The sequence below is a fragment of the Capricornis sumatraensis genome, chromosome 18, assembly GCF_032405125.1.
Source record: "Capricornis sumatraensis isolate serow.1 chromosome 18, serow.2, whole genome shotgun sequence".
Taxonomy (NCBI): Eukaryota; Metazoa; Chordata; class Mammalia; order Artiodactyla; family Bovidae; genus Capricornis; species Capricornis sumatraensis.
The window spans coordinates 38,187,684-38,213,406 of NC_091086.1; the positions used below are offsets into that span (position 1 = coordinate 38,187,684).

The 25,723-nt window shown below is 46.4% G+C and overlaps 1 protein-coding gene across 1 annotated transcript; it reads right to left on the bottom strand.

Moving 5' to 3' along the window:
• NIM1K (NIM1 serine/threonine protein kinase) lies at positions 1 to 25,516 on the bottom strand. The gene is made up of 3 exons (XM_068990789.1): positions 25,225 to 25,516; positions 3,910 to 4,178; positions 1 to 750 (listed from the first exon to the last, which is right to left on the bottom strand). Exons 1-3 carry the CDS (start codon positions 25,514 to 25,516, stop codon positions 1 to 3), a joined length of 1,311 nt encoding a protein of 436 aa, XP_068846890.1.
• Positions 25,517 to 25,723: the final 207 nt, after the last annotated feature.

Sequence of the window (25,723 nt, forward strand, 5' to 3'; positions counted from 1 at the left end):
TTATAAAATTGAACAAAATTTGGATGTGTGTCTTATGCCTCTATAAACACGAGATCCTTTCTTTAGGTCCTTGTCTTTAGGGTCTGGTAGTATCATTATTGGAACACTTTCCAAAGCCTTTTTCTTTTGGACTCTATGCAAAATAATTCGATAGACCCCTGTGATGGAGCTTCGGGCATCTCTCCCTTGGTTATTGCGAATGTGCTCTTCCGTAATGCCCAAGTGTTCTAAAGTGCTTTTGACCTCATTTTCTTCTTCTTTGAGGCTGCTGGTCTCTGACAAATGTTTGGGATCTAGCTGGAAAGGCTCCAAAGGGGTGGGGTATGGCACCCCTTGCATCCACTCATTGTTCATGATGGAGTCGATTCCGTACCTCTCTGTGGGTACTGGCTGGAGGACTCCCCGGATGAGGCGGAGGCAGGGCTCTGACACGTGTGGAGGCATGCTGTAGGTGCCTTCCAGGATGCTCTTCTTCAGTTTGGCCACAGTCTCTGCCCGAAATGGCATGGTACCAGTCACCATGAAGTAGAGAAGCACCCCCAAGGCCCAGATGTCCACATAAACGCCGACGTAGTGCTCATCTCGGAAAAGTTCAGGCGCCGCGTAGGGTGGAGACCCACAGAAAGTGTTCAGCATTTCACCTTTTTTACTGACTGTACTGAATCCAAAGTCGCCTACCTTCACACAAGTATTATTGGTATAGAACACATTTTCTGCTTTCAGATCTCTGTGAATAATTTGGTTTTCATGCTGTGGAAAAAGACAAAGGAGGGAAAGTCATCATTCTCAAAGTAAAAACCAACATTAAAGACGCAGTAGTTGCTCCGAAACAGTGAGGTGATGTTGGCATAACAACAGAAATTCAATGGAGATCAACTGAAGTCATGTCAGATCTCAGACCTTGCAAGCTGCCCTGGCATAACCTTTAGCCAAATGTAACACCTGTACCCTCCAAGCAGACCAAAGGTTCTGTTCTGTGGAGTCAAGGCTGGAGTCTGTCCCCCACGTGGCCCTAGGAATTAGTGCCAAAAGTAAGGCCCAGATGGGCTTCCCTCCTAGCTCAGTTGGTAAAGAATCTGCCTGCAATGCAGGAGACCTTGGTTCGATTCCTGGGTCAGGAAGATCCCCTGGAGAAGGAAATGGCAACCCACTTCAGTATTCTTGCCTGAAGAGTCCCATGGACAGATGAGTCTAGCAGGCTACAGTCTAAGGGGTTGCAAGAGTCGGACAAGACTTAGTGACTAAAGAGAGAGAGAAAGAGAAAGACCTAGATCTTGTGAAACACAATGAAACAGTAATCCTTCACCTCTGAGACCATATGTGGGTTTTCCTGGCTGAGCAATCTCTCGACTAGGGCCAACCTCAAGAAGAAAAAGCCCTCCTCCAACCCCCTACCCCTGCTCCTTTGGATGGGCTCCTCTAACTTTATACAATTCAGTAGAAGGGAGAAATTTATAGTGGACAAGTTTCTGGCAGCAGATCCCATCACACCCTTGCATTCTGGATCCAGAAAACCTTGAAGACTCTTGACCAGTTTAATGCCAAGGGCACATGGGAAATGGTTTAACATTTCCAGACGGACCTTCTGGGGTAAGAGTCCAAGCTTCGGAGCCGGACATTTTTATTAGTTCTAGGTTCAACTATGCCAGTTGTATATGTGAGTGTCAGCTTTCTTCTTTGTAAAACAGAACACTGAGGACCACCTCCTAAGACTCTTGTATGGGCTTCCCTGGTAGCCTCAAATGGTAGAGTCTGCCAGCAATGCAGGAGACCCAGGTTCGATCCCTGGGTCAGGAAGATCCCCTGGAGAAGGACATGGCAACCCACTCAGTATTCTTGTCTGGAAAATCCCATGGACGGAGGAGCCTGGTGGGTTACACCCCATGGGGTGGGAAAGAGTTGGGCAAGACTGAGCAACTAACACACACACAAAGCTCTTGTGAGAACCGAACGTGATGCTGCATCTGCAGTGTTCAGCATGGTCCTGGCATACAGCAAGCAAACCCAATAAAATCCAGATCTATGCCTGTCATCCTCTCTTTTCGGAGAACTGAGGGCTGGAGAAAGTCCTGGTATAGAGCCTCAGAGGGCTCAGTCTGCATTCTGACTGCTGGATCCTCTCTGCTCTCCTGCCAGATCTCTTTCTGAGTAGAATGTGGAAGACCCCGACCACCTGCTCCACTGCTTGGTATTTGTTGTTCAGTTGCTCAGTCATATCCGACTCTTCATAACTCCATGGACTGCAGCACTCCAGACTTCCCTGTCCTTCACTATCTCCCAGAGTTTGTTCAAACTCATGTCCGTTGAGTCGGTGATGCCATCCAACCATTTCGTCCTCTGTCATCCCCTTCTCCTGCCCTCAAACTTTCCAAGCTTCAGGGTCTTTTCCAATGAGTTGGCTGTTCGCATCAGGTAGCCAAAGTATTGGAGCTTCAGCTTCAGCATTATGCGTGGTATAGGTCTGGCTTAGTTCTCGGCCTGGGGAAAGTCCACCCCAGCAGTCACTTAGGTGACAATCGGTGGTACCACAGCCACCACTATCAGGCTTAGGTTCTCCCTTCTTCACTTCTTTTTCTTCCCCCTCTCCCTCCCAAGTGTGATCTCGGGGTCCCTAGGGCACTGCTGCTGCTGCTGCTGCTAAGTCGCTTCAGTCGTGTCCAACTCTGTGCGACCCCAAAGACGAGGCTCCTCCAACCTGCTAATAATTTGGCCAGGAGCTCACTGATCCCAGTTCTTATCTCATGACATCCAAGCAGAAGAGCACACTAGATACAGCTTCTCAGCTAACACAGATCCCAGACACGTGTCTCTTCCTGCCAGTTACACTGAGAGCTGGGCAAAGAAGGTGGCCAAACCTTCTGCGCTAACAAAGTGGTACAAGTGGTGGTCAGGAGTGCAAGTCCGATTCCTCCTGTGTGCCCAGTAGTATGGTTGTTGATAGAGAGGACACAGGAGAATCAGGGGGAGAGTGCTTAAGGAGTCCAGATTTACCGAAAGAAATAATCAGAGAACTAAAATCAGAAAGACACAAGCAAGTGTTAGTGTGCTGAGCACAGAGGCAGGAGAACTAGAAGAGCCACCAAAGGCATGAAGATCAGCGCGGGCTGAGACCAGACTGAAGAAGGCTTCACAGAGAGATTCAAGCTGAGCTGGGTCCCGAAGTATGGATGAGATCGGGAATGTGAGGCGTGATAAGGGGGGAGAGGGCATCCTAGACACAGAAGGAAAGCAAAGCCAGGAAGCAGCGAGAAGCCAGTTCTCTGAGTACCAGAAGACAGGCTTGGAGGAATAGGTGTGGCCGGGGAATGGGTGTCGGTCATTTGGCTGCTCAGAGTGACTCCTGTCAACTTCCGCAGAAGCCAGGAGGCTGCCATGTAACTGAGACCCCTGGGCGTCGCTTTGGAGGTCAGGAGCACAATCCCAGCCAGATCTCTGACTCTCAGAGAAGGGGCTGCTATCTGCCCTTATAAGGGACTGAAGCCCTCAGGGATGCTTAGATCAGGGGGCCCCGACCCCCAGTATTGGCCCATGGCCTGTTAGGAACCAGGCTGCACCGCAGGAAGTGAGTGGAGGGTAAGCAAGTGAAGCTTCACCTGTGTTTACAGCTGTTCCCTATCACTCGTGTTACTGCCTGAGCTCTGCCAAGGGCATTAGATACTCAAAAGAGTTCGAACCTTACTGTGATCGGTGCATGGGAGGGATCTAGGTTGCAAGCCCCTTATGAGAATCATCCTGAAACCACCCCCACCCACCCCGCCTCCTGGTCCATGGAAAACTTGTCTTTCACAAAACTGGTCCCTGGTGCCAAAAAGTTTGGAGACTGTGGGCTTAGACAAAGGTACACTAAAGCCCCATGCTTCCATCGTGGCGGGGAGTGGGAGCCAGATCCTCCCTCCTCACCCCGCTCACCATGTGCTTCACGGCAGACACAATCTGGGAGAAGATGAGCTTGCTTTCTGGTTCTGAGAACTTCCCTTCTGTGCTGATCTTCCCAAAGAGCTCCCCTCCCCCTGCATACTCCATCACCAGGTGGAGCTTGGATAGAGTCTCCACGACCTCATAAAGGCGGATGATGTTGGGATGGTGCAGTTTTTCCATGCTGGAGATTTCACGGGATAGCAGCCTTTGGGTTTTCTGGTCTAACTTGGTCTTATCCAGGATCTTAATGGCCACTTTTTCTGGAAAAAAAGAAAAAAAGTCAAAGGATGTGCCTGAATTCATAGTTGCTTAGAACTGGAAGGAACCTAGTCCCTTTATTTTTATTTTAATAGACACAGAGGTTAAGTGGCTGTTTCTAGCTCAGAGAGCTCCTAGCAGTTTTTGAGTTCAACATCAGTGCTGGTCCCTGGAATCAGTATGACTCTACCATGTATAGGTTTTAATGCCAACTTCTGCCTCCGAAGGAGGTTTCAGTTCGGTGAGGTTTATCCAGTTTTCTGGATGAAGCACTTCTACATAGCCAACAGAGACTCTCTTGATCAGGTCCAAGCCACCCCTTCAGCCTCATTGTCCATCATTCCTGTCCATGGTCCCCACCTCCCCATGTACCCTTCAGTCTGTTACAGGATGCTTTGCAGTTCACTGAAAAGGTCTTTCACATTCACACCCGGGATCTCTTCTCTACCTGCATCTACCAGGACTATTTCTCTATCTGGCTCATCACTCCTTCCCTATCTTTACTCGGTTAATAACAGATGATTCTTCACGGCCAGCCTCAGAAACAACCTCTTCCAGGAAGCCTTCTATGACACCTGTCCTTGGAAGATGACATCCAATTTCTGTGTATTCTCTGTACAATAATCTCAGCCCCCTGCCCTGAAAATGATGACTCCTTACTCGTTTCTTCCTCCTACCCCCTTCCCTGCCTGGGCTGTGTTCTGATTTGACTTTGTCCATGCCTGGCACACCATGTACCAGCATGGAAAACATCAGTGCTCAGTGTGGGTGAAGTGTTAGAGAGCCACGAGGAGATAGGCACTGCAAGGTACCACTGGTGGGAGGACTAGTTGGTAAGATGGTTCTGGATTGCAGTTTGGTTTTACATCTTGAGAGCCTTAAAAATGGTTGAACACTTGACCCAGATTTTTTCCACTTTGGCAGTTAATCTTAAATAATCTGATGCATATACAAGATTGCTTGTGTAAGAAAACTTCGGTGATACAGAGAACAGCTTAGGAGTCTACCGAGAGATATAGTTAAAATAAAGTGTGGTTCACCTATCTCCACAATGGTACAGAGCTAGCAAAATGGTATGTGCAGTGATTAAAATAATGATGTTGATCTCTATTGATGGACATGGAAAGATATTCAATATAGAACATGTGAGGGGACTTCCCTGGTGGTTCAGTGGTTAAGAATCCGCCTGCCAACGCAGGGTACATGGGTAGGAACCCTGGTCCTGGAAGATCCCACATGCTGCAGGACAACTAGACCCGTGAGCCAAACTACTGAACCCTGCACTCTGGAGCCTGTGCTCTGCAACAAGAGAAGCCAACAATGAGACGCTGGTGCAGTGCAGCTACAGAAAGCCTGCATGAAGCGACAAAGGCTCAGTGCAACCAATAAATAAACATTAGAAACAAAGAACATGAGGAAAAACACAAATATGCATTTGCATAGGGAAAAAAATCTGGCAAGATAATACACCAAATGCGTAGAATAGTTATATTATTAATAGGGGGATCATGGATGGTTTTCCTTTTTTTAATTTTCCTACAATTAATTATATAATTAACATCAATGAATTATGTATTAAAGATGGTTAATGTTTGAAAATGAATGAATCTCTACTAAAAACTGACACTTTTTTTTTTTTTCCCTCAAACTGGACCAGACTTTGATAAGAATTTTCCAGGCAAGAAAACTTTGGAGAACACAGGATGGCAAGGCTCCTATTTGACCTACTTGGAAAACAACTGCTTTGAAGAACTTTGGCACAGTGCTTGTGCTCAGTCACTCAGTCATGTCTCTTTGCGACCTCATGGACTGTAGCCCGCCAGGCTCCTCTGTCCATGGAATTCTCCAGGCAAGAATACTGGAGTGGGTTGCCATTTCCTTCTCCAGGGGCTCTTCCCAACCCAGAGATCGAACCCAGGTCTGCATTGCAGGCGGACGCTGAGCCACTGCTGCTAAGTCACGTCAGTCGTGTCCGACTCTGTGCAACCCCATAGACGGCAGCCCCCCAGTCTCCCCCGTCCCTGGGATTCTCCAGGCAAGAGCACTGGAGTGGGTTGCCATTTCCTTCTCCAATGCATGAAAGGGAAAAGTGAAAGTGAAGTCGTTCAGTCACGTCTGACTCTTCGCCACCCCATGGACTGCAGCCCACCAGGCTCCTCCGTCCATGGGAGTTTCCAGGCAAGAGTACTGGAGTGGGGTGCCAGTGCCTTCTCCGCTGAGCCACTAGGAAAGCCCAAGAATACTGGAGTGGGTAGCTTATTCCTTCTCCGGGGAAATCTTCCCAACCCAGGAATCAAACCCGGGTCTCCTTTGCAGGAGGATTCTTTACCAGCTGAGCTACCAGCTGAGCTTCTATCTTACACATGTGAAAATAGAAGCAGCTAGTTTAAAGTAAGAGTGTCAGTGGTTTTGTTAAAGTAGGTCATAGGTCTCCCAGAAGACAGCGGCAGAATTTCCCGGTGCCTGATGCGCCCACGTTGGCTCAGGGCGGCCGCAATATCTCAATATCGTGGGGGAGGCTCTACCGAGCGGAACCCTGGGGGCTCCCGCGCCCTCCCTCCGCAGGCCATGCTCCAGGCAGAGGGACTGACCGCCCCGGCCAGCCCCCAGAGTTGGGGGGGATGGTGGGGGTAGGGGTCCCCTCCCTCGTCGTGGCTTTCCTACTCTTCAGTCTTTGGGATTAAGAATCCGGGCAGCTGTTTACCTGAAACAGAAACTGGTTTTGCGTAGCCCATTAGGCAAGCTGTTATTTTATTCATTTATTTTTTATAATTCTCACAGCACACAATCCACCCATAGTGTGCAATTCCATGGTTTTTTAGTACACTTGGAATTATAAAGCCATCCTCACAATGCAGGAGACCTGGGTCTGATCCCTGGGTCGGGCAGATCACCTGGAGAAGGGATAAGCTACCCACTCAGTATTCTTGGGCTTCCCTAGAGGCTCAGAGTCCGCCTGCAATGCAGGAGACCTGGGTTCGATCTCTGGGTTGGGAAGATCCCCTGGAGAAGGAAATAGCAACCCACTCCAGTATTCTTGCCTGGAGAATTCCATGGACAGAGGAGCCTGGTGGGCTACAGTCCATGAGATCGCAGTCAGACATGATTGAGCGACTGAGCACAGCACTGTGCTAAAGTTGTTCAAAGCAGTTGTTTTCCAAGTAGGTCAAATAGGAGCCTTGCCTTCATGTGTTCTCAAAGCTGTTGTTTTTAAGGGCTGCTGCTGCTGCTCAGTCGCTTCAGTCGTGTCCGACTCTGTGCGACCCCACAGACGGCAGCCCACCAGGCTCCGCCGTCCATGGATTTTCCAGGCAAGAGTACTGGAGTGGGGTGCCATTGCCTTCTCCATTTTAAGGGCTAGAGTAGTGAATTCCGTCCTTCAATCTGGCAGCTTGCCGGTAGGAGAAGCCGCCTCTCCGCCCGGTCCTCCCAGCGCCCGCCGGGCTTCAGTTCAGGTGCGGGCCCTTCTCTGCCGCCCCCTCCTGCCCAGGAGCGGCACTCTCGCTCCTCGCACTGCGTGCAGGTCAGGCGGCTATCTCAAACCGCCCTTTACCACCATCCTAGTTTTGGTTTTTCAATTGTATACCTGAGTGGTTGTGAGCAGAGGCTGCCCTCCCAGGGTCGGGGTCAGAGTGAGGCAAGAGAGGAGCTGTGAGGGGAAGCCCTTCCTGAAATTCTACACCCTATGCCTGCTCACTCTAGTCCCAACCTGCTTGCTCCACTTTGTGTTAAATCAGATTCTAGCCATGCCTCCTCTAACACTAATGTATAATCGCAGGAAACATTTTAAAATCCCTGGTGTTCTGGATTGCCACTAAGTGGTAGAAATCGCAGTTCCATGAAGAACTAGGTCTCTAAGTCCACCCCTTCAACAAATGTTCAGGCAGTACCTAGTGTGTTCCAGATGGTGAAGAAGACAGACACGTGAGACAGAGGGACTTTGAGAAAAACCTTATTACACTGTGGCGTGTGTTAGGAAGGGGTGCGGATGGGAGAACAGACAGCTCCCCATTAAGAAGTGATATGCCCTGTGACCAGGAGGTGAGGAAGGAGGCCCAATACCTGGCCATGGGAAGGGGACAGTGTGCCAGGTCTGGGCAAGATCTCCTGTTTGTGTTTGAAAATCCCACTATGTTGGACATTGAGAACTGAAATGGGTGGGGGTGGAGGGGAAGGAGTCACTAACCAGCCCGGAGCAGTAGGCAGGTGTCACATGACCCAGGGCCTTAGAAGTTATTACAAGAAATGTACCCTTGGAACCAGTACAATATTGTAAAGTAATTAGCCTCCAATTAAAATAAATAAATTTAAATTTAAAAAAAAAAAGAAAGAAAGAAATGTAGCCTTGGGTCTTCCCTGGTGGTCCAGTGGTTAAGAATCTGCCTTCCAATGCAGGGGAAATTCAAGTCCCGGTTGGGGAACCAAGACCCCCATGTGCCTCAGGGCAACTAAGCCAGCCCACCCCACGCCCTGTCAAGACTACTAGAGAGAAGCCTGTGCACTTCAACAAAAGATCCCACATGCTGCAACTAAAACCTGATGCAGCCAAATAAATAAATATTTTTTTAAAAAGAAAGAAATATAGCTTTGGAGGGAGGAAATGAAGAAATAGGTTATATGTGAAAAAAAATGTTGCATGACTTATCAGTAAACAAAGAATGTTGCAGCCATCAAGCCTTCACATTACAGCCGCTGAAGGTGAGCCCTGAGGGAACTGGGGATGGAAATAGGATGCCAGCCATCAAGCAGTCAGCCCGGCAGTCACCCCCATCCGCAACCCCAGCCCCCTGCACCCGAGGAGACTCAGGAGGAGAAAGCACAGGATATTGGCTCCATTAGCTGAGGTGCATATCCCAGGAATGGTTTCAATGAGTCCAGACTCTTGCATCTTCCCAGACATAGAAAAGTGCTGAATTCCTTAACCTGGGATAGCTGGTTTTCTTTAACAGTAATCTTTTGGACTTCTGACTACCTGGTCTTTGTTGCAAGAACTCCTATATATTCTGGTTCCTCTTATACCTCTTCAGAGCAATCTCTCAGAGATATCCGAGAGACTGTGTTCCCCGCTTAAGTCCTCAGTTTTGCCTGCTGAATAAAAGATAATTCTCAACTTTTAGGCTGTGCTTTTCATTTTCAAATAACAAGGATAGATTAAGAGGTACAAACTTCCAGTTATACAATAAAAGTCACAGGGATGTAATATATAGTTTAGGGAATATAGTCAATAATATTATAATAACTCTATATGGTGGCAGATGACTTATGGTGATCATTTTGTATTGTATAAAAATATTGGATCACTATGTTGTATACCTGAAAGTAATATAATTTTAGGGAAGCCCATTATAATATGGTAAGTTAATTACACTTCAAATTTTTTTTCCAATTGCCTTTATTTTTAGAGAAGAATAAAACATTTTATTCTTAATATTTATTCTTAAAATGTGGGAAGACATTTTAAGGTTTTAAGGGATTGTCATAATCTGATTTCCATTTTATTCTTTAAAAAAATTTTTTTTTGGCTGCACTGGGTCTTCCTTACAGTGAGTGGGATTTCTCTAGTTGCAGCTTGAAGGCTTCTCTTGTTGTGGAGCACACGCTCTAGAATGTGCAGGCTCTCTGGTTGTGGTGTGAGGACTTAGCTGCTCCGAGGCATGTGGGATCTTAGTTCCCTGACCAGGAATCGAACCCATGTCCCCTGAACGGCAAGGTGGATTCTTAATCATTAGACCATCAGGGAAGTCCCCGATTTCCATTTTAGAATGCGTACTCAGGCTGCAGTGTGGGGAATGGATAGGAGCAGAGGATGCCTAAGAGCAGGGCAGTGTTTTTGGAGGTGATGATAGCAATGGCAGAGAGAGGACTCTCTGGGTAGTGGCAGAGAGGAGAAAGAAAGAAGCAGAGAAATTTGAAAGATAAACCTCCCCTTTCTCCAAATTTAGTGAAAAGACTGACACATTCTTTAAACCAGGACTTGCAAACTCAAATGTCTCTAGAGGCTAGGGTGGAAATAAGGTGGCAGGCTTACTGTAAGGCAACAGGGAGTAGTGGGGACTGTGGCATCCTGAGGAATACATGCCTCAGAGCAAAGAGGTAGCTGTTACTCAGCTTCAGACAATTGTTACTATTGGGAATGTAGACTCAGTGCTGTCAAATCTAATGTTTTTCAAGAGACATCGGAATTGTAATGCACTCATTCTAATCATTAAGTGTCAACAACTAATTCAAATTTTTCAAACCTAGAGTGGATCAACCAAAAATCTGTCTTTAGGACCAAGGAGATAAGGGGAAGGAAAAGATACTAGAACCTAGAGAGTGCTGTGTAGAGACAGCTGCCTTGAGAGGAGCCGCGACCATTCTTCCAGAGTACAGCTGGCCTGAATCAACCTCACAGTCAGGCTGCGGGGACAGAGCTCAGAACCTTGCTCTCCTTCCTTTGATCCCCTGCAAGATCTCCCTACAAACCAAACCCAGCTGGAACCTAGAGGACTATAGTCTGGGACAGAGTGGAAAATGAAGGGTGGAAAATGGACCTGGGGAAGCAGATGGGAGATGTCCAGCACAGCAAGCTTGGAGGGTGAGAGAGCAGGCTGCAGTAGAGTGGAACACAAGGGGCTGCACCCCGAGTCATGGAGTCAGGGAAGACTTTCTAACACTTTCCCGGGAGTCTCAGTGTTAACTAGAGGAAAGTAGGGGAGAAGCAATAAGGGGATATATGTGTGGAGGTGGATATACATAGGGGTATATAGGGATGTATAGGAGAAAAGACCTTGAGATGGGAAAGCCCCTGACACCTGAGGGGACTGGTCTATACACTTTTTTGATTCGCTTCCCTTACTAATAAAACATTTTTAAGCATATCTTTTTGCCTTTTCATACTGTTCATGGGGTTCTCAAGGCAAGAATACTGAAGTGGTTTGCCATTCCCTTCTCCAGTGGACCACGTGTTGTCAGAGGAGAAGGGGATGACAGAGGATGAGATGGTTGGATGGCATCACTGACTCAATGAACATGAGTTTGAGTAAACTCCAGGAGTTGGTGATGGACAGGGAGTCCTGGCATGCTGCAGTCCATGGGGTCGCAAAGAATTGGACATGACTGAGTGACTGAACTGTAACTGAACTGTAACTATAAATATACACACTGTTAATATGTGTAATCATAGATATTAAAAACCATGCAATTACAAATATAAAAAAGGCTTTAATATTTTCCTCCCTCATCCCAGTTGGCACCCCCATTTAGACACCTCCAGGAGGAACTGAAAGAAGAGAGTGGAGCTGGCACATGGGGAATGAAGGAAAAGATAAGCCAAGATGAAGTCAGAGAGTCAGTCAGGACCAAAGTCCCTGAGTCATATTCTGGACCTCAGATTAAGGACTTTGAGAAATCATGGGAAATTTCCTTTTCTTTTTTTCTTTATTTTATTTTATATTAGAGTATAGTTGATCAGATGGTAAAGAATCTGGGGAGACCTAGGTTCGATCCCTGGGTTGGGACGATCCCCTGAGAAAGGGCATGGCAACCCACTCCAGTATTCTTGCCTGGAGAATCCCCATGGGCAGAGAAGCCTGGCGGGCTACAGTCCATGGGGTTGCAAAGATTCAGACACAACTGAGTGACTAAGCAGAGCACAGCACATAGTTGATAAACAACAACAACGTTGTGTTAGTTTCAGCTGAACAGCAAAGTGATTTCAGTTATACATATACCATTCTTTTTCAAATTCTTTTCCCATTTAGGTTGTTACATAATATTGAGCAGAGTTCCCTGTGCTACACAGTAAGGCCTTGTTACTTACCCATATTAAATATAGCAGTGTCAATCTCAGACTCCCTAACTATCCCCTCTGCCCCCAACCCTTCCCTCTGGTAACCAAAAGAAACCACTAGAAAGTTTCAAGCAGAGAGCTAACTTACACAACCAGGCTTGCATTTTCTAAAAGATCACTTCTGGCTGCAGTGTGGATAAACACGGATGAGGGAGACAGATTACAACAGCTTAATCAACTAGGAAAGGGTGAGATATTTAGAAGGCGGAGTCAGTAGGACTGGGGGTTCAGCTAAGGTTTCGGGTTGAAGAGGTCAAGGTTTCTGGGTTGAGGAACTGGGAGGATGATGCCATGTGTTGGAGAAGCATCTTTATTGTTGTTGGCATGGATTTGTGTGCTCCCTCAGCATCTCTGCTCTCTCTCTCATCCTGTTCACTCAGCTAAAACATACCTGGTTACACCGAGCCTCTCACCTACTCTCTGCCTGTACCCATCAGTGACCATGATGGCTTGTCTCACTTTGAATTCATGATTTATAACCTCGGGTGCATCTTTAATGCTCCTGGCAAACACTTTATTTGTCTGGTCCAATAACACTCCTACACTTTTATTTATTTATTCATTTTTCACTCCTACACTTTTAGATGATACTTTCACAGCTCCTTTTCTCCCATCAGTTCTTTAATACTTTCTCTCCTTGCTCATAGCTGAATGACTTTGCTTTCTATTTTATTGAGTAAATAAAGCAATAGAAGAGAATTTCCTCAAGTCTTCCAACCTACCTGAATCTGTGCTCATAAACTCTGTCTTCCTTTTTGTTCCTCTGGATAAATGGTCCCTGCTCCTAAGGCCTGGCTAAGACGCCTCTACATGTTGAATAGATTCCATCTATTCTCATCTACTCAAGAATAGGCAGCCAAAATTTCTTGCTTCTCTCCTGCATCATCAATTTTAACCTTTCTACTTAATCTTTTCCACCTGCATACATTCATGCTATTTACCCATCTAAGAAAAAGGAGAAAATCTTCCCAACAAAAATACATACATGCTAGCAAAAGACTGTACTAAAATATTCATAGTAACATTATTCATAGTAGCCCCAAATTGGAAACTATCCTCATGTTCATCAACAGTAGATTGCATAAATTATAATATTTTGTACTGCTGTATAGCATAAGATGAGCTGCTGTATAACGTAAGAATGAAGCATCTAAACTACACAAAATAATACGAATGGTTTTCCCAAATTTTTTTTTTTTTTTTTTGCCTATGCTGTGTGATTTGCACCATGGATTGCACTAGGGGCCCTGGCAGTGAGGGTGCTGGGTCCTAACCACTGGACCACCAGGGAAGCCCCGGTTTTCACAAATTTAATACTGAGCACATGAAATAAGACAAAAAAGAAGACATGCTGTATGAGGTCACTTACATAGTTTTACAGGTAATCTGTGATGTTAAAAGTCAGGATAGTGGTTACACTTGTGTAGTCGCTATATCGTGTCCTACTCTTTTGAGACCCCATGGACTGTGGCCCACCAGGCTCCTCTGGCCATGGGATTTCCCAGGCAAGCATACTGGAGTGGGTTGCCATTTCCTTCCCCAGGGGATCTTCCCGACTCAGGGATCAAACCTAGGTCTCTTGCATTGGCAGGTGGGATTCTTTACCACTGAGCCACCAGGAAAGCCCAGTTATACGTGTGGATGTAGTAAATAGAAGCGGGGATGGGGAGCCTCTGAAGTACTGGGGATGTTTTCTCTTGAACTTGGTGGTGGTTATATAGGTTGTTTTTAGTTTGGAAAATTCATTTAACTGAATATTTCAGATTTTAAAACTTCGCTTGTGTATTTATGTACACTGAACACCTTTAAAAGTTTTTGAGAAGTCGCAGAAAAGCCTCTCTTGACCTCACTTCCCCCTTCAGCATTAGACCTCTTTTTCTCATTCTCTGTATAGAAAAGCTCCCTTAAAGAGCTGGTCCTATGTCACTGCCTCCGGTCCTCCCACTATATATGTATTTTTAATTTATCTATTTATTTGGCTGAGTTGCCAAATAAATCTTAGTTGCGGCACTCGGGCGCATGCGCTTCTCTAGTTGTGGCGTGCTGCCTTCGGTGCCCCTCAGCACGTGGGGTCTTAGTTCCCCAACCAGGGATCAAACTCGTGTCACTGTATTACTAGGCAGATTCTTAACCCCTGGACCACCAGGGAAGTCCCACCCCCATTATATCTTGAGCCTAAGAGATAACGCTACTAAAAATGCTCTTCTCAGGGCCACCGATGCCCTCCAAGTTGCTAAAAACAATGGCCAGTTCTCAGGCTCATCCTTCCTCCTAGAACATCTTTGCACTGAGTTTCTGAGAAAACATGCACTCTTGGTTTTCCTCCTACCTCTTGCCCCTTCTTCTAAGGTTCGTTTGCTGTGTTCTTTTCATCTGCCCAGCCTCTAAATGTTGGACACCTGAAGGCTTAGTCCTTGGCCATCTCTACAGTCATTTCCTTGGTGATCCCAGGTTCATATAGACACCTGCCTACAAGACCTTTCCATGAGGTTGTCTCAGTTTGGGTTCCGAAGCAGATCATGAGGTAGTGATTCAGTTGCAAACAGTTGATGAGGAATGGTACAGCTGTACCCAGCAAACAGTGGTAGAAGAATGAGAAAGTGAGAGAGGAAAGGAAACGCAACCAATTAAGGATGTGTTGCTAAGCAAGTTGCCAGTTAATTCTGAATGACTCTTAGCACAACTGACACCATCCTGGGCCCATACAATTCCTCCTGTCCTTCCACTGACCCTATCCAGGACTGCACCATGCAGTAAATCACTTTTCTGTTGTCAAGAGCTTTGTAGTTAATATTGTTGTTTATTCGCTAAGTTGTGTCTGACTCTTTGTGTCCCATGGACTGTATGTAGCCTACCAGCCTACTCTGTCTATGGGGTTTTCCAGGAAAGAATACTGGAGTGGGTTGCCATTTCCTTCTCTAGGGGATCTTCCCAACCCAGGGATCAAACCCGGGTATCCTGCATTGGCAGGTGGATTTTTTACTGCATAGATACTGTTGAAGGATTGTTAAGTCCAGGTGACCTCTATGCTCTATTAGTTCCCAAATAATGATGAAGACTTTTGATGACATATTCCTGGTACCCACAAGACTCGTTACCCTTTCAATCATCTTGATTTAGAAATACACTTCCTGTTTTAAGCACGTACATATACCCCCATGTCCTAGGTTAGCTCTAAAATTGTCCCAGTGGCTGGTTGGCAGTGCAGAGTACATCCTACAAACGCTTCCAGATCATTGTCTGTCCAATCCTGATCCCACCTTATGAGTTACCCTTTAATAAACTGATCCATGAGGTTTATGGTGCTGACTGCTTCATTTTTCAGTGGGGATCTTTTTTTGTTCCCTCCATCCTCCAAAAATCCTGCTGCGAGTTATCATTTGAGTTTTACTAGCCGAAGAATTGATGCCTTTGAACTGTGGTGCAGCAGAAGACTCTTGAGAGTCCCTTGGACTGCAAGGAGATCCAACCAGTCCATTCTAAAGGAGATCAGTCCTGGGTGTTCTTGGGAAGGAATGATGCTAAAGCTGAAACTCCAGTACTTTGGCCACCTCATGTGAAGAGTTGACTCATTGGAAAAGACTCTGATGCTGGGAGGGATTGGGGGCAGGAGGAGAAGGGGACGACAGAGGATGAGATGGCTGGATGGCATCACCCACTTGATGGACGTGAGTTTGAGTGAACTCTGGGAGTTGGTGATGGACAGGGAGGCCTGGCGTGCTGCAATTCATGGGGTTGCAAAGAGTCAGACACAACTGAGCGACTGAACTGAACTGACTGACTGATGAGAAGTGTGAGAGAGCGGGGGTACATCAATTACTGCCAGTATCTGGTTGTTGGATGCTCTTGACAGATGTTAATTCCCATGTATTTTTGGCCTCCCATGCATGCAGGAAAAGCAGCTCCAGCAGCTAGAGAAAGCCTAGAGGCAAAGAGATGAGAGACAAAGGCCCGGCTTGCATGCACTGAGATGGTAAGACCCAAAGAGGCACAACTGAGGCACCAACAGCTTCTGCTGTGCTTGTGTAACAGGCATGTCCAACGTGTACATTCAATACTGATCTCTTCCACCCCAAACCCGTTCCTCCTACAGTCTTCCCAGTTTGGGTAAATGGAAACTATTCTTGCAGTCAAAACCTTGAGTACTTGACTCTTCTCTTTTACACTCCACTTTCAATCTGTCAGCAAATCCTATTATCTCTACTTCTAAATATAGCCAAAAGCCAGCCCCTTCTCAGCCTCTCACTGCCCCCTTCCTGGCCCAAGCCACCATTCTCTCTTGCCTGGATTATAATAGGCTCCCAGCTGATCTCTGCTTCTGACCCTTTGTAGCCTATTTTCAACAGAGCAGCCAGGGTGATCCTATTAAGCATAAGCCAGGTCGCATCATTTCTCTGCTCCCTTCAAGGGCCCTGGTTTCCCCTGTAGGAAAAAGCCAAAACCCTGACAATGCGGTATTGCACATTAGCCCTCCACAATCTGGTCCCTGCTGCTCTCCGCTGTGACCCGCCTTGGCCATTTCTAGAGTATTACAGGCACTCTCCCACCTTGATGCTCTTCTACGGGCTGTCCCCTCTGCCTGACCACGTTCCTCCATGGACCCCGTGGCCAGTTTCCTCATTCTCTTCAGTTCAGTGATCACCTCCTCAGGAAGGCTGTCCCTGGGCATCTTGTCTGAAACTGCAGTCCCCAGGGCTCCACCTCCTTCCCTCTGCTCTATCTTCCTTCTTGTCTCTTATCACTACATAACATAATGAATATTTTCCTGGCTTACGTTTGTCTGTCTCTCTCCACTGGAGCATAAGCTCCACAGGGCAGACTGTTGTCTATTTTGTTCACTGCTACATTTCCAGTCCCTAGAAAAGTGCCTGTTACATGGGAGGTGATCAACAAATATTTGTTGAATAAATGATCTCATTTAATGCTCACAAGAGCCCAGGATAAGTATCCCCATTGAAGTATAAACTCAATTTTGCTTTTTCGTTTACTATTGTGTCCCAAGCATCCTCCCTGTTATTACAGACTCCCCATAATCGTGATTTTTTAATAGTTGTGTGACTTCCATCCAGTATATATGCTTTAATGTGCTTGAGCATGCCTGTATCATTGGATCATATAAATTATTTTTAGTCTTTTGCATTATAAATATAGAACATTCTTTTGTTATAGTAATTCTGGACTTTTTTTTAGGATGGATTCACCAAAGCCACTAACTATTCTTAAAGCAAGAAAACATAATTTTATCTATTTTTATTTTATTTTTTTTGGCTGCACTGGATCTTCGTTGCTGCGCTCTGGGTTTCTCTAGTTGTGGGAAGTGGGGGTCTTCGATTTGGTGTGTGAGCTTCTCATTGCAGCGGCTTCTCGTGTTGCAGCTCGAGAGTTCTAGAGTGCACGGGCTCAGTAGTTGTGGCGCTGGGGTCTAGTTGCTGCAAGGCATATCGCCTGCATTGGCAGGCAGAGTCTTAACCACTGGACCACCAGACAAGTCCCTTTAATTTATTTTTTAATTGAAGCACAGTTGATTTACAATATTGTGTTAATTTTTGTTGCATAGCAGAATGACTTATACACATATTTTCAATATTCTTTTCCATTATGGTTTATCCTAGGATACTGAATGTGTCCCCTGTGCAATATGGTAGGACCTTGTTTATCCACTCTATATGTAATCCCAAACTCCCAATCCATCCCTCCCCTCCCCGACCTCTTTGGTAACCACAAGTCGATTCTCTACGTCTGTGAGTCTGTTTCTGCTTCGTAGATAGGTCCATTTGCATCATATTTTAGATTCCACATAAAAGTGATATCATACATTATTTGTCTTTCTTTCTTCTGACTTACTTCAGTTAGTACAATAATCTCTAGTTGCACCCAGCAAACATCATTTTAAATCGCTGTTTTAATGAATGTACCCAAGAGGAGAGATTGCCTTTAAAAACAAGTGGGGGGACTTCCTTGGTGGTCCAGTGGCTAAGATTCTGTGCCACCACTGCAGGGGGCCCGGGTTCAAGCCCTGGCTGGGGAGCTAGATCCCACGTGCTGCAACTAAAGATTCCAAGTACAGCAACTAAGACAATGCAGCCAAATAAATAAAAATAAATATTTTAAAATACACTAAAAAAAAAAAACACCAGTAGGCCTTATTGGTTAAGCTTTACTAGAGCCTGTGTGAGTCTTCCAGCTCTCTCTCTCTTCCAGTTCTCCTGGGAGATTACAGCATGAGGAACCCACCAGAGAGCACTGCCATGCATGGCTCCCTCCCACATCTCTTCTCACTGCTACTGGATTTTCAGAGGACATTATTACACTGACTTAATTCACCAAGTATTGTTTGAATGTTTATTACTTATACTGCATGTGGGGGAAGTCTGAGGATCTATAAGACACAGTGTCTGACACCAAGGAGCCTGTGAGCAGGACACACAAGACTTTCACTCTAGCTGGATTTGTTAGGCTCCAAACCTTCATTATTCATTCATACTTTCTCTTGGGCTCCAAGATGGTCATTTAGCTCCTCCAACTCATGACCTCTGTGTATGTCCAATTCAGGGCTTCAAAATCTGCACTCTCAAATCCATTTATTCTCCAGTAGTCACTATTCAGTATTGAGGCTGGAAACCTGGGAGACATTTTCATTTCTTCCTCTCCCTGTCCCCTCCTGCTTCTCCCCCATGCAGTTGACCACAGGTTTTCAATATTCTGAAATAGTCTTCAAATGCATCCTCTTCTCTCCATCCTCACTGTCACTTCCTTAGCTGAGATGGACATTGTCATTTGGACCATTAGACTAATATTTGATTCTGACATCCCTGACTCTTGGCAGGCCTCACCTTCAGTTCACTTTCCTCACTAAAATAATCACTTCTGAGGCTTCCCAGGGAGCACAGTGGTAAGAGAATCCACCTGCCAATGCAGAAGATACAAGAGTTGCGGGTTTGATCCCTAGGTCAGGAAGAGCCCCTGGAGGAGAAAATGGCAACCCACTTCAGTATTCTTGCCTGGGGAATTCCACGGACAGAGGAGCCTGGTGGGCTACAGTCCATGAGGTTGCAAACAGTCAGACATGACTCAGCAACTAACACTTTCACTTTCCATTCATTTATTTGGCTGTGTTGGGTCTTAGTTGTGGCACCCACAATCTTTGATTTTTGTCAGTAAACAGGATCTTTAGTTGCAGGGGGTGGGATCTAGTTCCCTGACCAAGGATTGAACCTGGGCCCCTGCAATGAGAGTGCAGAATCTTAGCCAAGGGACCACCAGGGAAGTCCCCTTCACTCAATTACTTTGAAATCTCCAAACACTCCTCACCCTGGCTTATACCCCCATTCACTTTACATCTCTCTCTGCCTGCCACCCCCCTTCCCCTTGTATCATTTCTCCGCAAACCTCAAGACATAACACAAACCTTTCCTGATCAACTGACTCTTTACTGATCTCAGGTTCGGTCGAGCACACCCTTTGTCCCTCACCCTGTGACAGCACTTATCAAATGTTTCCTGTCTGTCTCCATTCCTTACTGAGAGTTCCTGTCAAGCAAGAACTGTATCTTATTGACCGCTGCAAGGCACAAGAGAGTTAATTATGCTTTTTATAAAAAAAAAAAAAGAATGAATGAACCAATGAATAAATAAATCAAGAGAGAAGGAAAAAGGGTTCTAGTAACATGAGACTAGAGTGGCAGAGAAGACGACAGGAAAGAAGGGGTCAGGAAGGGCAGCATCAGGAAAGGGCCAGGCGCTGTGGCCACTTTTGCTTTTGTTTGAGGCAACAGATGGGACATAAAATATTCAGAAGCTGAGTGTGTCATCTCTTTTGAGAAATTTCTCATCAGCTAAAATGGGACTCGTGGTGGTTTCAGCCTGCTCTATCTGCTTGCAAGGCCCAAGGAATCTGAGCCATTAGCTATAAAAATAAACTCCAGCCAGCGGGGGGCCGGTATGGAGCCTTCTCCCGAGGGATCATGAGCAGCGGGCACCTTTTTATAAACTACTGTCCTGGGAGCTACCTCTGGCACTGAAACCTTCCATTTCCCTGGGAATCTGCTCCGTGATCTTATCCAGATTGTCTGTGTTTCCTAGAAAACCTGATGACAATTCTGGGCCAGCTGGCTTTGTATGGGAACCACATTTAAACAAATCGCTCTTCAGACGATGTCATCTGACACGGCTTGGTAACAGGAGAGGGTATTTGGAATTCCCAGCAAGGTTAAACCACTCCCTGATAAATCTTCCCCAATTGTAGAGGTGAAGATTTTAGAGGAATGTCCCTCTGTCTTTCTAACCCAGTCCCCTCCAGGTAGACTAATGTCCTCCCTCTTGTCACAAGTCACTGTCCTTTAAAAAAACAAATATATATATATAGATTTCTTTATTTGGCTCTGCACCAGGTCTTAACTGCAGCATTGTTGTTCAGTTGTTCAGTCACTACTTGTTGCCACCTCATGGACTGCAGCAATCCAGGCTTCCCTGTCCTTCACTATCTCCTGGAGTTTGCTCAAACTCATGTCCATTGAATCGATGATGCCATTCAACCATCTCATCCTCTGTCACCCCCTTCTCCTCCTGCCCTCAATCTTGCAGAATCTTTAGCTGCATCATGTGAACTCTTAGTTTCAGCATTTAGAACCTTAATTTCCTGACCAGGGATCAAACCCAAGCCCCCTGCATTGGGAGTGGGGTGTTTTAGCCACTGGACCACCAGGGAAGTCCCACAGTATTCTGGTCTTCACTCTGTCATCTTCCCTAAGTTCTTACTTCCTAATACATGAACCCGGAGAAAGCAATGGCACCCCACTCCAGTACTCTTGCCTGGAGAATCCCATGGACGGAAGGCCCCAGTGGGCTACAGTCCATGGGGTTGCTACAAGTCAGACATGACTGAGCGACTTCCCTTTCAATTTTCACTTTCATGCATTGGAGAAGGAAATGGCAACCCACTCCAGTGCTCTTGCCTGGAGAATCCCAGGGATGGGGGAGCCTGTTGGGCTGCCGTCTATGGGGTCACACAGAGTCGGACACGACTGAAGCGACTTAGCAGCAGCAGCAGAGGCAGCAATACATGAACTGCTTGGCTCTTTCTTCATCCTCACATCAATTTGCATCTGGGTCCCCCTTCTTCATGCTCTCGGATCCTTTTGTTCTCACCTTCCTATTCTTTCCTGGGCTCTCTTCTGGGAGAACCAGAGGAGAGATGAGCATGGGACCAGGATGAGGCCATCAGGGAACAAGTCCGTCAGTCAGGAGGTGAAGTCCAGGACTCGTTTTCCTGTCGCGTCAGTACAGCATGTGCAGGGACCTGCCATTACACTTTCTGGCTCTTGTTTATACGTTGAGCTTGTTGGACTGATTTTCCTCTGCCTGTGCTTTTAGCCATCTTTCCCCCCTTTGCCCCCATGCCATTCCATAAGCAGAGGTGACACTGGGCCTTTGATAGCAAGGTTCCTCTGTGGGGGGTTATGAGTGAGGAGAGCATGGCAGTGAGGCCACGGAGGCACCATCTACACAAGCAGGAAAAGCCTCGTTCTCTGAAACCCACGGGGCTAGAATTAAGTTACCTCTGTAACACAACAGGCATGCCTTTGGCATTTGAGATGACAGTCACTATGTAAATGCCGATTGTCGATCCTCTTTCTTCTGTCCTCCTCACATAACGGTGTCGACAGAATTAGATGCCCTGTGCCGTTGGCCAGTGGCAGGGCCCTGCTTAGCTGGCTACAGTCTCTGTGATGATGTGTCATCGTTTCACTGTGCTCTCCACTCTCCCTTCTCAGAGATGCTTCTTTGGACCTTGGGCTTTTCTGACAGTGAGGTGGGCCGTGTGACCCTGGGCCACTGACTTGACCCAGGCAGGCCCTTGACTCAGCGGCGGCCCATCACCAGCTGGCCAGTGAACACTTATATTCTCTCTCTTTAAAATCTGAGCTGCAATAGGATGAGACTGGTCAGATGGAGACGGGCAATAAAGCTGAGAGATTACATAGATATGGGCAGCAGTCATTGTTGGTGATGTGCTTTTGGATAATTAAGCACAGAAGACCACTCTGCAGAAAGACGTATGAAGTAGAATGAGAAAACATGTGGCCCCGGGGAAAGGAGAGGTGGAAAGGGTAACCTCCATCACCCCAATGTGGGGCCACAAATTTCCCCTGCACATGAGTCACCCCGTCACTGCACTGAAATCCCGAGGAAGCTTGGGTTCAGCAAAAACGAAGCTGAGTTCTAACCCTGCCTCTGCCCATGACCTCAGGACAGCCACTCCTGAATCTCTGTTACTCCCACTTGTAAAACACAGGAGAATGAGATGAGGTCAGTGTTTCCCAAAGCAGAACCTTGAACACTCGTGGGTCATGCAGTGAGTTTAGTGCAAGGAAACAGCCTTAAATAGCACCAAACCACAGCATAAAAATGTTATTTTCATATCATTTAAGAGTTAAGAGTATCAGTTAAGAGTTCTCCCTTAACTCTCCTAAGTAAGATAAAGAGAAACATGGATGGGTTTCTGGCATGTTTTAAATTACTTTCAGTCACTTAAGTTTCCTTTAAAAAATTTTTTTAAAATGTAAGTTATTCTTATTAGTAATTTCTTATATTGGATACATGTTGAAATGACAATAGTTTGACATAGTTTGGACATTAAATAAAATACTGTTAAATTTTTTTAAAAAAATTGGCTGCCCTGGGTGACTTGTGGGATCTCAGTTCCCTCAGCAGGGATCGAACTTGTGCCCCCTGCACTGGAAGCGTGGAGTCTTAACAACTGGACTGCTAGAGAATCCCATTAAAACGTTTTGAAAGTTGTTAAGAGAATAGATTTTAAAGTTCTCGCTATACATACACACACAATTGTAAGTATGTGAGGGGATGAATGTGTTAAATAACCTTATCCAGGTAATCAGTTTGCAGGATATACATATATAACATCAGAACGTTGTAGTCTTAAACAGTATTGTACATCAATTACATCTCAATAAAGCTGGAAAAATAAATATAACTTTTAAATTTGTTTGCCTTGTATTACTTTTACCACTATCTTCTATTCACAGGTTTTCAAGACATTAATATCAAATTTCCATCTGAAATAAGTTTAAGTAAAATACAGACGTGCACAGTGATAGCAACCATTTATTGAGTGGCTACTATGTGCCATGTAGTTTATGTTATTCCTGATTTTCCCTACAATTCTAAGAATAATTATCTCTGTTTTGCAGTTAAGGCAACTGAGGACCAAAAGAATGAGTATAATATGCACAAAGTCAAATACCTAGCAAGTGAATGAACAAGGATTTGAAGCCCATGCTCTGAAGCCCATGTTTTCAGATTTGCCTGTTTCTGAAGCCCACGTTCTTTCCACTCTCTCTTGCTTCCTCTCCACTAGAATTGAATATCTGAACCCACATTCAGCAAAGAGTTCCAAGTTGGCCACATCCAGTAGGCTTTGCTCAAACATCAGCCCCTCTGTCCTCTCTGCCACTTTGGGTACTCTCTCCTTTCTGAACTCCTCCCCTGGTTAGCGTTTATCCAATTTCTTGTCTCCCCTTCCTGATCAAGTCTTCCAACTGCTGTCTCAATCTCCAGCCCCTCAGCTCTCCCTATGTGTTTTATCGTTTGCTCCTCACTCTTGCTCTAGACCATTGAAAAGCAACATCTGTCCTAATTTAGATTTAAATCCTATATGCTTCCCTGGTGGTTCAGACAGTAACGAATCTGCCTGAATGTGGGAGACCCAAGTTTGGTCCCTGGGTAGATGGAAGATCAGATGCCCTGAAGAAGGAAATGGCAACCCCCTCCAGTATTCTTGCCTAGAGAATTCCATGGACAGAGAAGCCTGGACAGCTACAGTCCATGGGGTTGCAAAGAATCAGACAAGACTGAGCAACACACACACACACACACACACTAGATATGGAGAATTCCATGGACAGAGGAGCCTGGACAGCTACAGTCCATAGGGTTGCAAAGAGTCAGACATGACTGAGCAACTAACACACACACACACACACACACACACACACACACACACACACGATTTACTTTTATGTAATCAGTGTCCTGGCTGCATTCTGTCAGTGAGGAGCCCAAGGCTCACAGTGGTGCTGTCATGCACCCAGGTAGGTAAGATGAGGAGCCGAGATGTGAAGGCATGAACCCAGACACTCAGGCTCAGAGCAAGACAGAAGGGGACGCTGCAGTGACTTGGGGGGGGGATTGTTGGGGGGAGGGTGTGCGTGTGCTGCTTTCTCTATAGGGATGCAACAGGGATGAGAGTGGAATGGGATTGGAGTTTAGAGAAGAAGAGAAAAGAAAATTCTAACATAAGAAAGAACACCCTTGAAGACATGGTGGCCTGGGTCCAAGGAGAATAAATGTCAGTATGGGACTTGCAGGGAGAGAGCAGAGCCCATGGGCTTTAGAAAGTCAACAGATGATACTGAATTGCAGGTGTTCTTTTTCTGTCTAGTAACTCCATTATGTCGATCTCCAAGCTTAGCTAAATTCCAGGTAACTTGGAAAAGTGCCCACGTGGGTTCTCCTCACAGTTCCTGAGGCCTGAGCAGTGGGCACTGCTGGTCTAGGGTCCAGAGGGGCTAGCAGTCAAGCAAGCACGGGTCAGTGGTAGAAAGCAAGGAGCTAACAACAGTGAGAATTGGTGCAGGGCAGATGAAGCAGAGAAGATCCTGAGATCAAGTCCCTTTTCCCCAAACCTCACAGAAGCAGCAGCCTCAGGTAAGGAGGAGAGACTGGACCCGCTATCTACTGACCATCCGGGAGGGTCCCTGTGCCATTGGTATTGACACACAAATATAGACAGAAGTTACAAATAAGAACTTGCAACGTGAGTGGCCTTGGAACCAAGCCACACTCCACTCGGCTTCTCCAAGGCATAACTGGAGAGAACACCCTCAGTGTTTGAGTTCACCTGCACGGTATAGCAGAAGTTTTTGGAGTCAAAATCACCTAAGATGAAACTGCTAAAGCCACACTGGACTTCTTTGGATCTTAGTTTCCTTATCTATAAAGTGAAAATAAAAACACTGAGCTCACACCATCACTGTGAAAATGAACTTCGATAACGACAGACAGCAGCTGCCCTAATGCTTGCCCTTAGCAGGGACTCAGTGATGTTGCCTCACCGGCTTCCCTGGCCCCAGACTCCTAACCTGCCCCCCAAACCAGGTCCCCACACCCTGGACATCACCCGCAGAGGTCAGTTCCTACCTTTGGTTAGGGAGTGAATCCCCAGCTTGACTTGGGAGAAGTTCCCACTTCCTATCTCCCCTCGGATGCGATAGAAGCCGATCCGCTTGCCCAGAGTGATCTCCCTCACCACCTTCTCATCCTGGGACATGTCCTGGGTCAGCTTCTCAAAGGGTGTCAGCTGGCGAGGCTCTCCCTCCTCGTCCTCCTTGGCGCACTCCGTCTGACAGCCACTCTCCTCACTCTCCCGCCGACCCCACCTGGCACAGTGGGGGTTCACCAGGCCGCCTCCATCCACATACACAGCAGTCATCGTCCACAGTAGGTTCACCTCTCCATCTCAGCAGAGGCAGCGAGCAGGGGAGGATGGGAAGGAGCGGAAGGGGCCCAAGGGGGATGAGAGGTGGGACTTAAAGGCTGTAAGGGCCCTGTGTCCTTGAGAGCTGGGCAAAGACTCCTGGATGCGCAGACCCCTTTCTAGGCTTCAGTCAGCTGAAGGCAGAGACCAACCCCAGCACTG

What these genes read in the sequence shown, in the direction of transcription:
- NIM1K (XM_068990789.1), bottom strand. Translation starts at nt 25,516, where the DNA reads ATGACTGCTGTGTATGTGGATGGAGGCGGCCTGGTGAACCCCCACTGT. An exon ending in GATTCACTCCCTAACCAAAG is followed by an intron (nt 4,179 to 25,224) that starts GTAGGAACTGAC and finishes CTTTTTTTCCAG; the next exon opens with AAAAAGTGGCCATTAAGATC. An exon ending in TGTCTGCCGTGAAGCACATG is followed by an intron (nt 751 to 3,909) that starts GTGAGCGGGGTG and finishes CTTTTTCCACAG; the next exon opens with CATGAAAACCAAATTATTCA.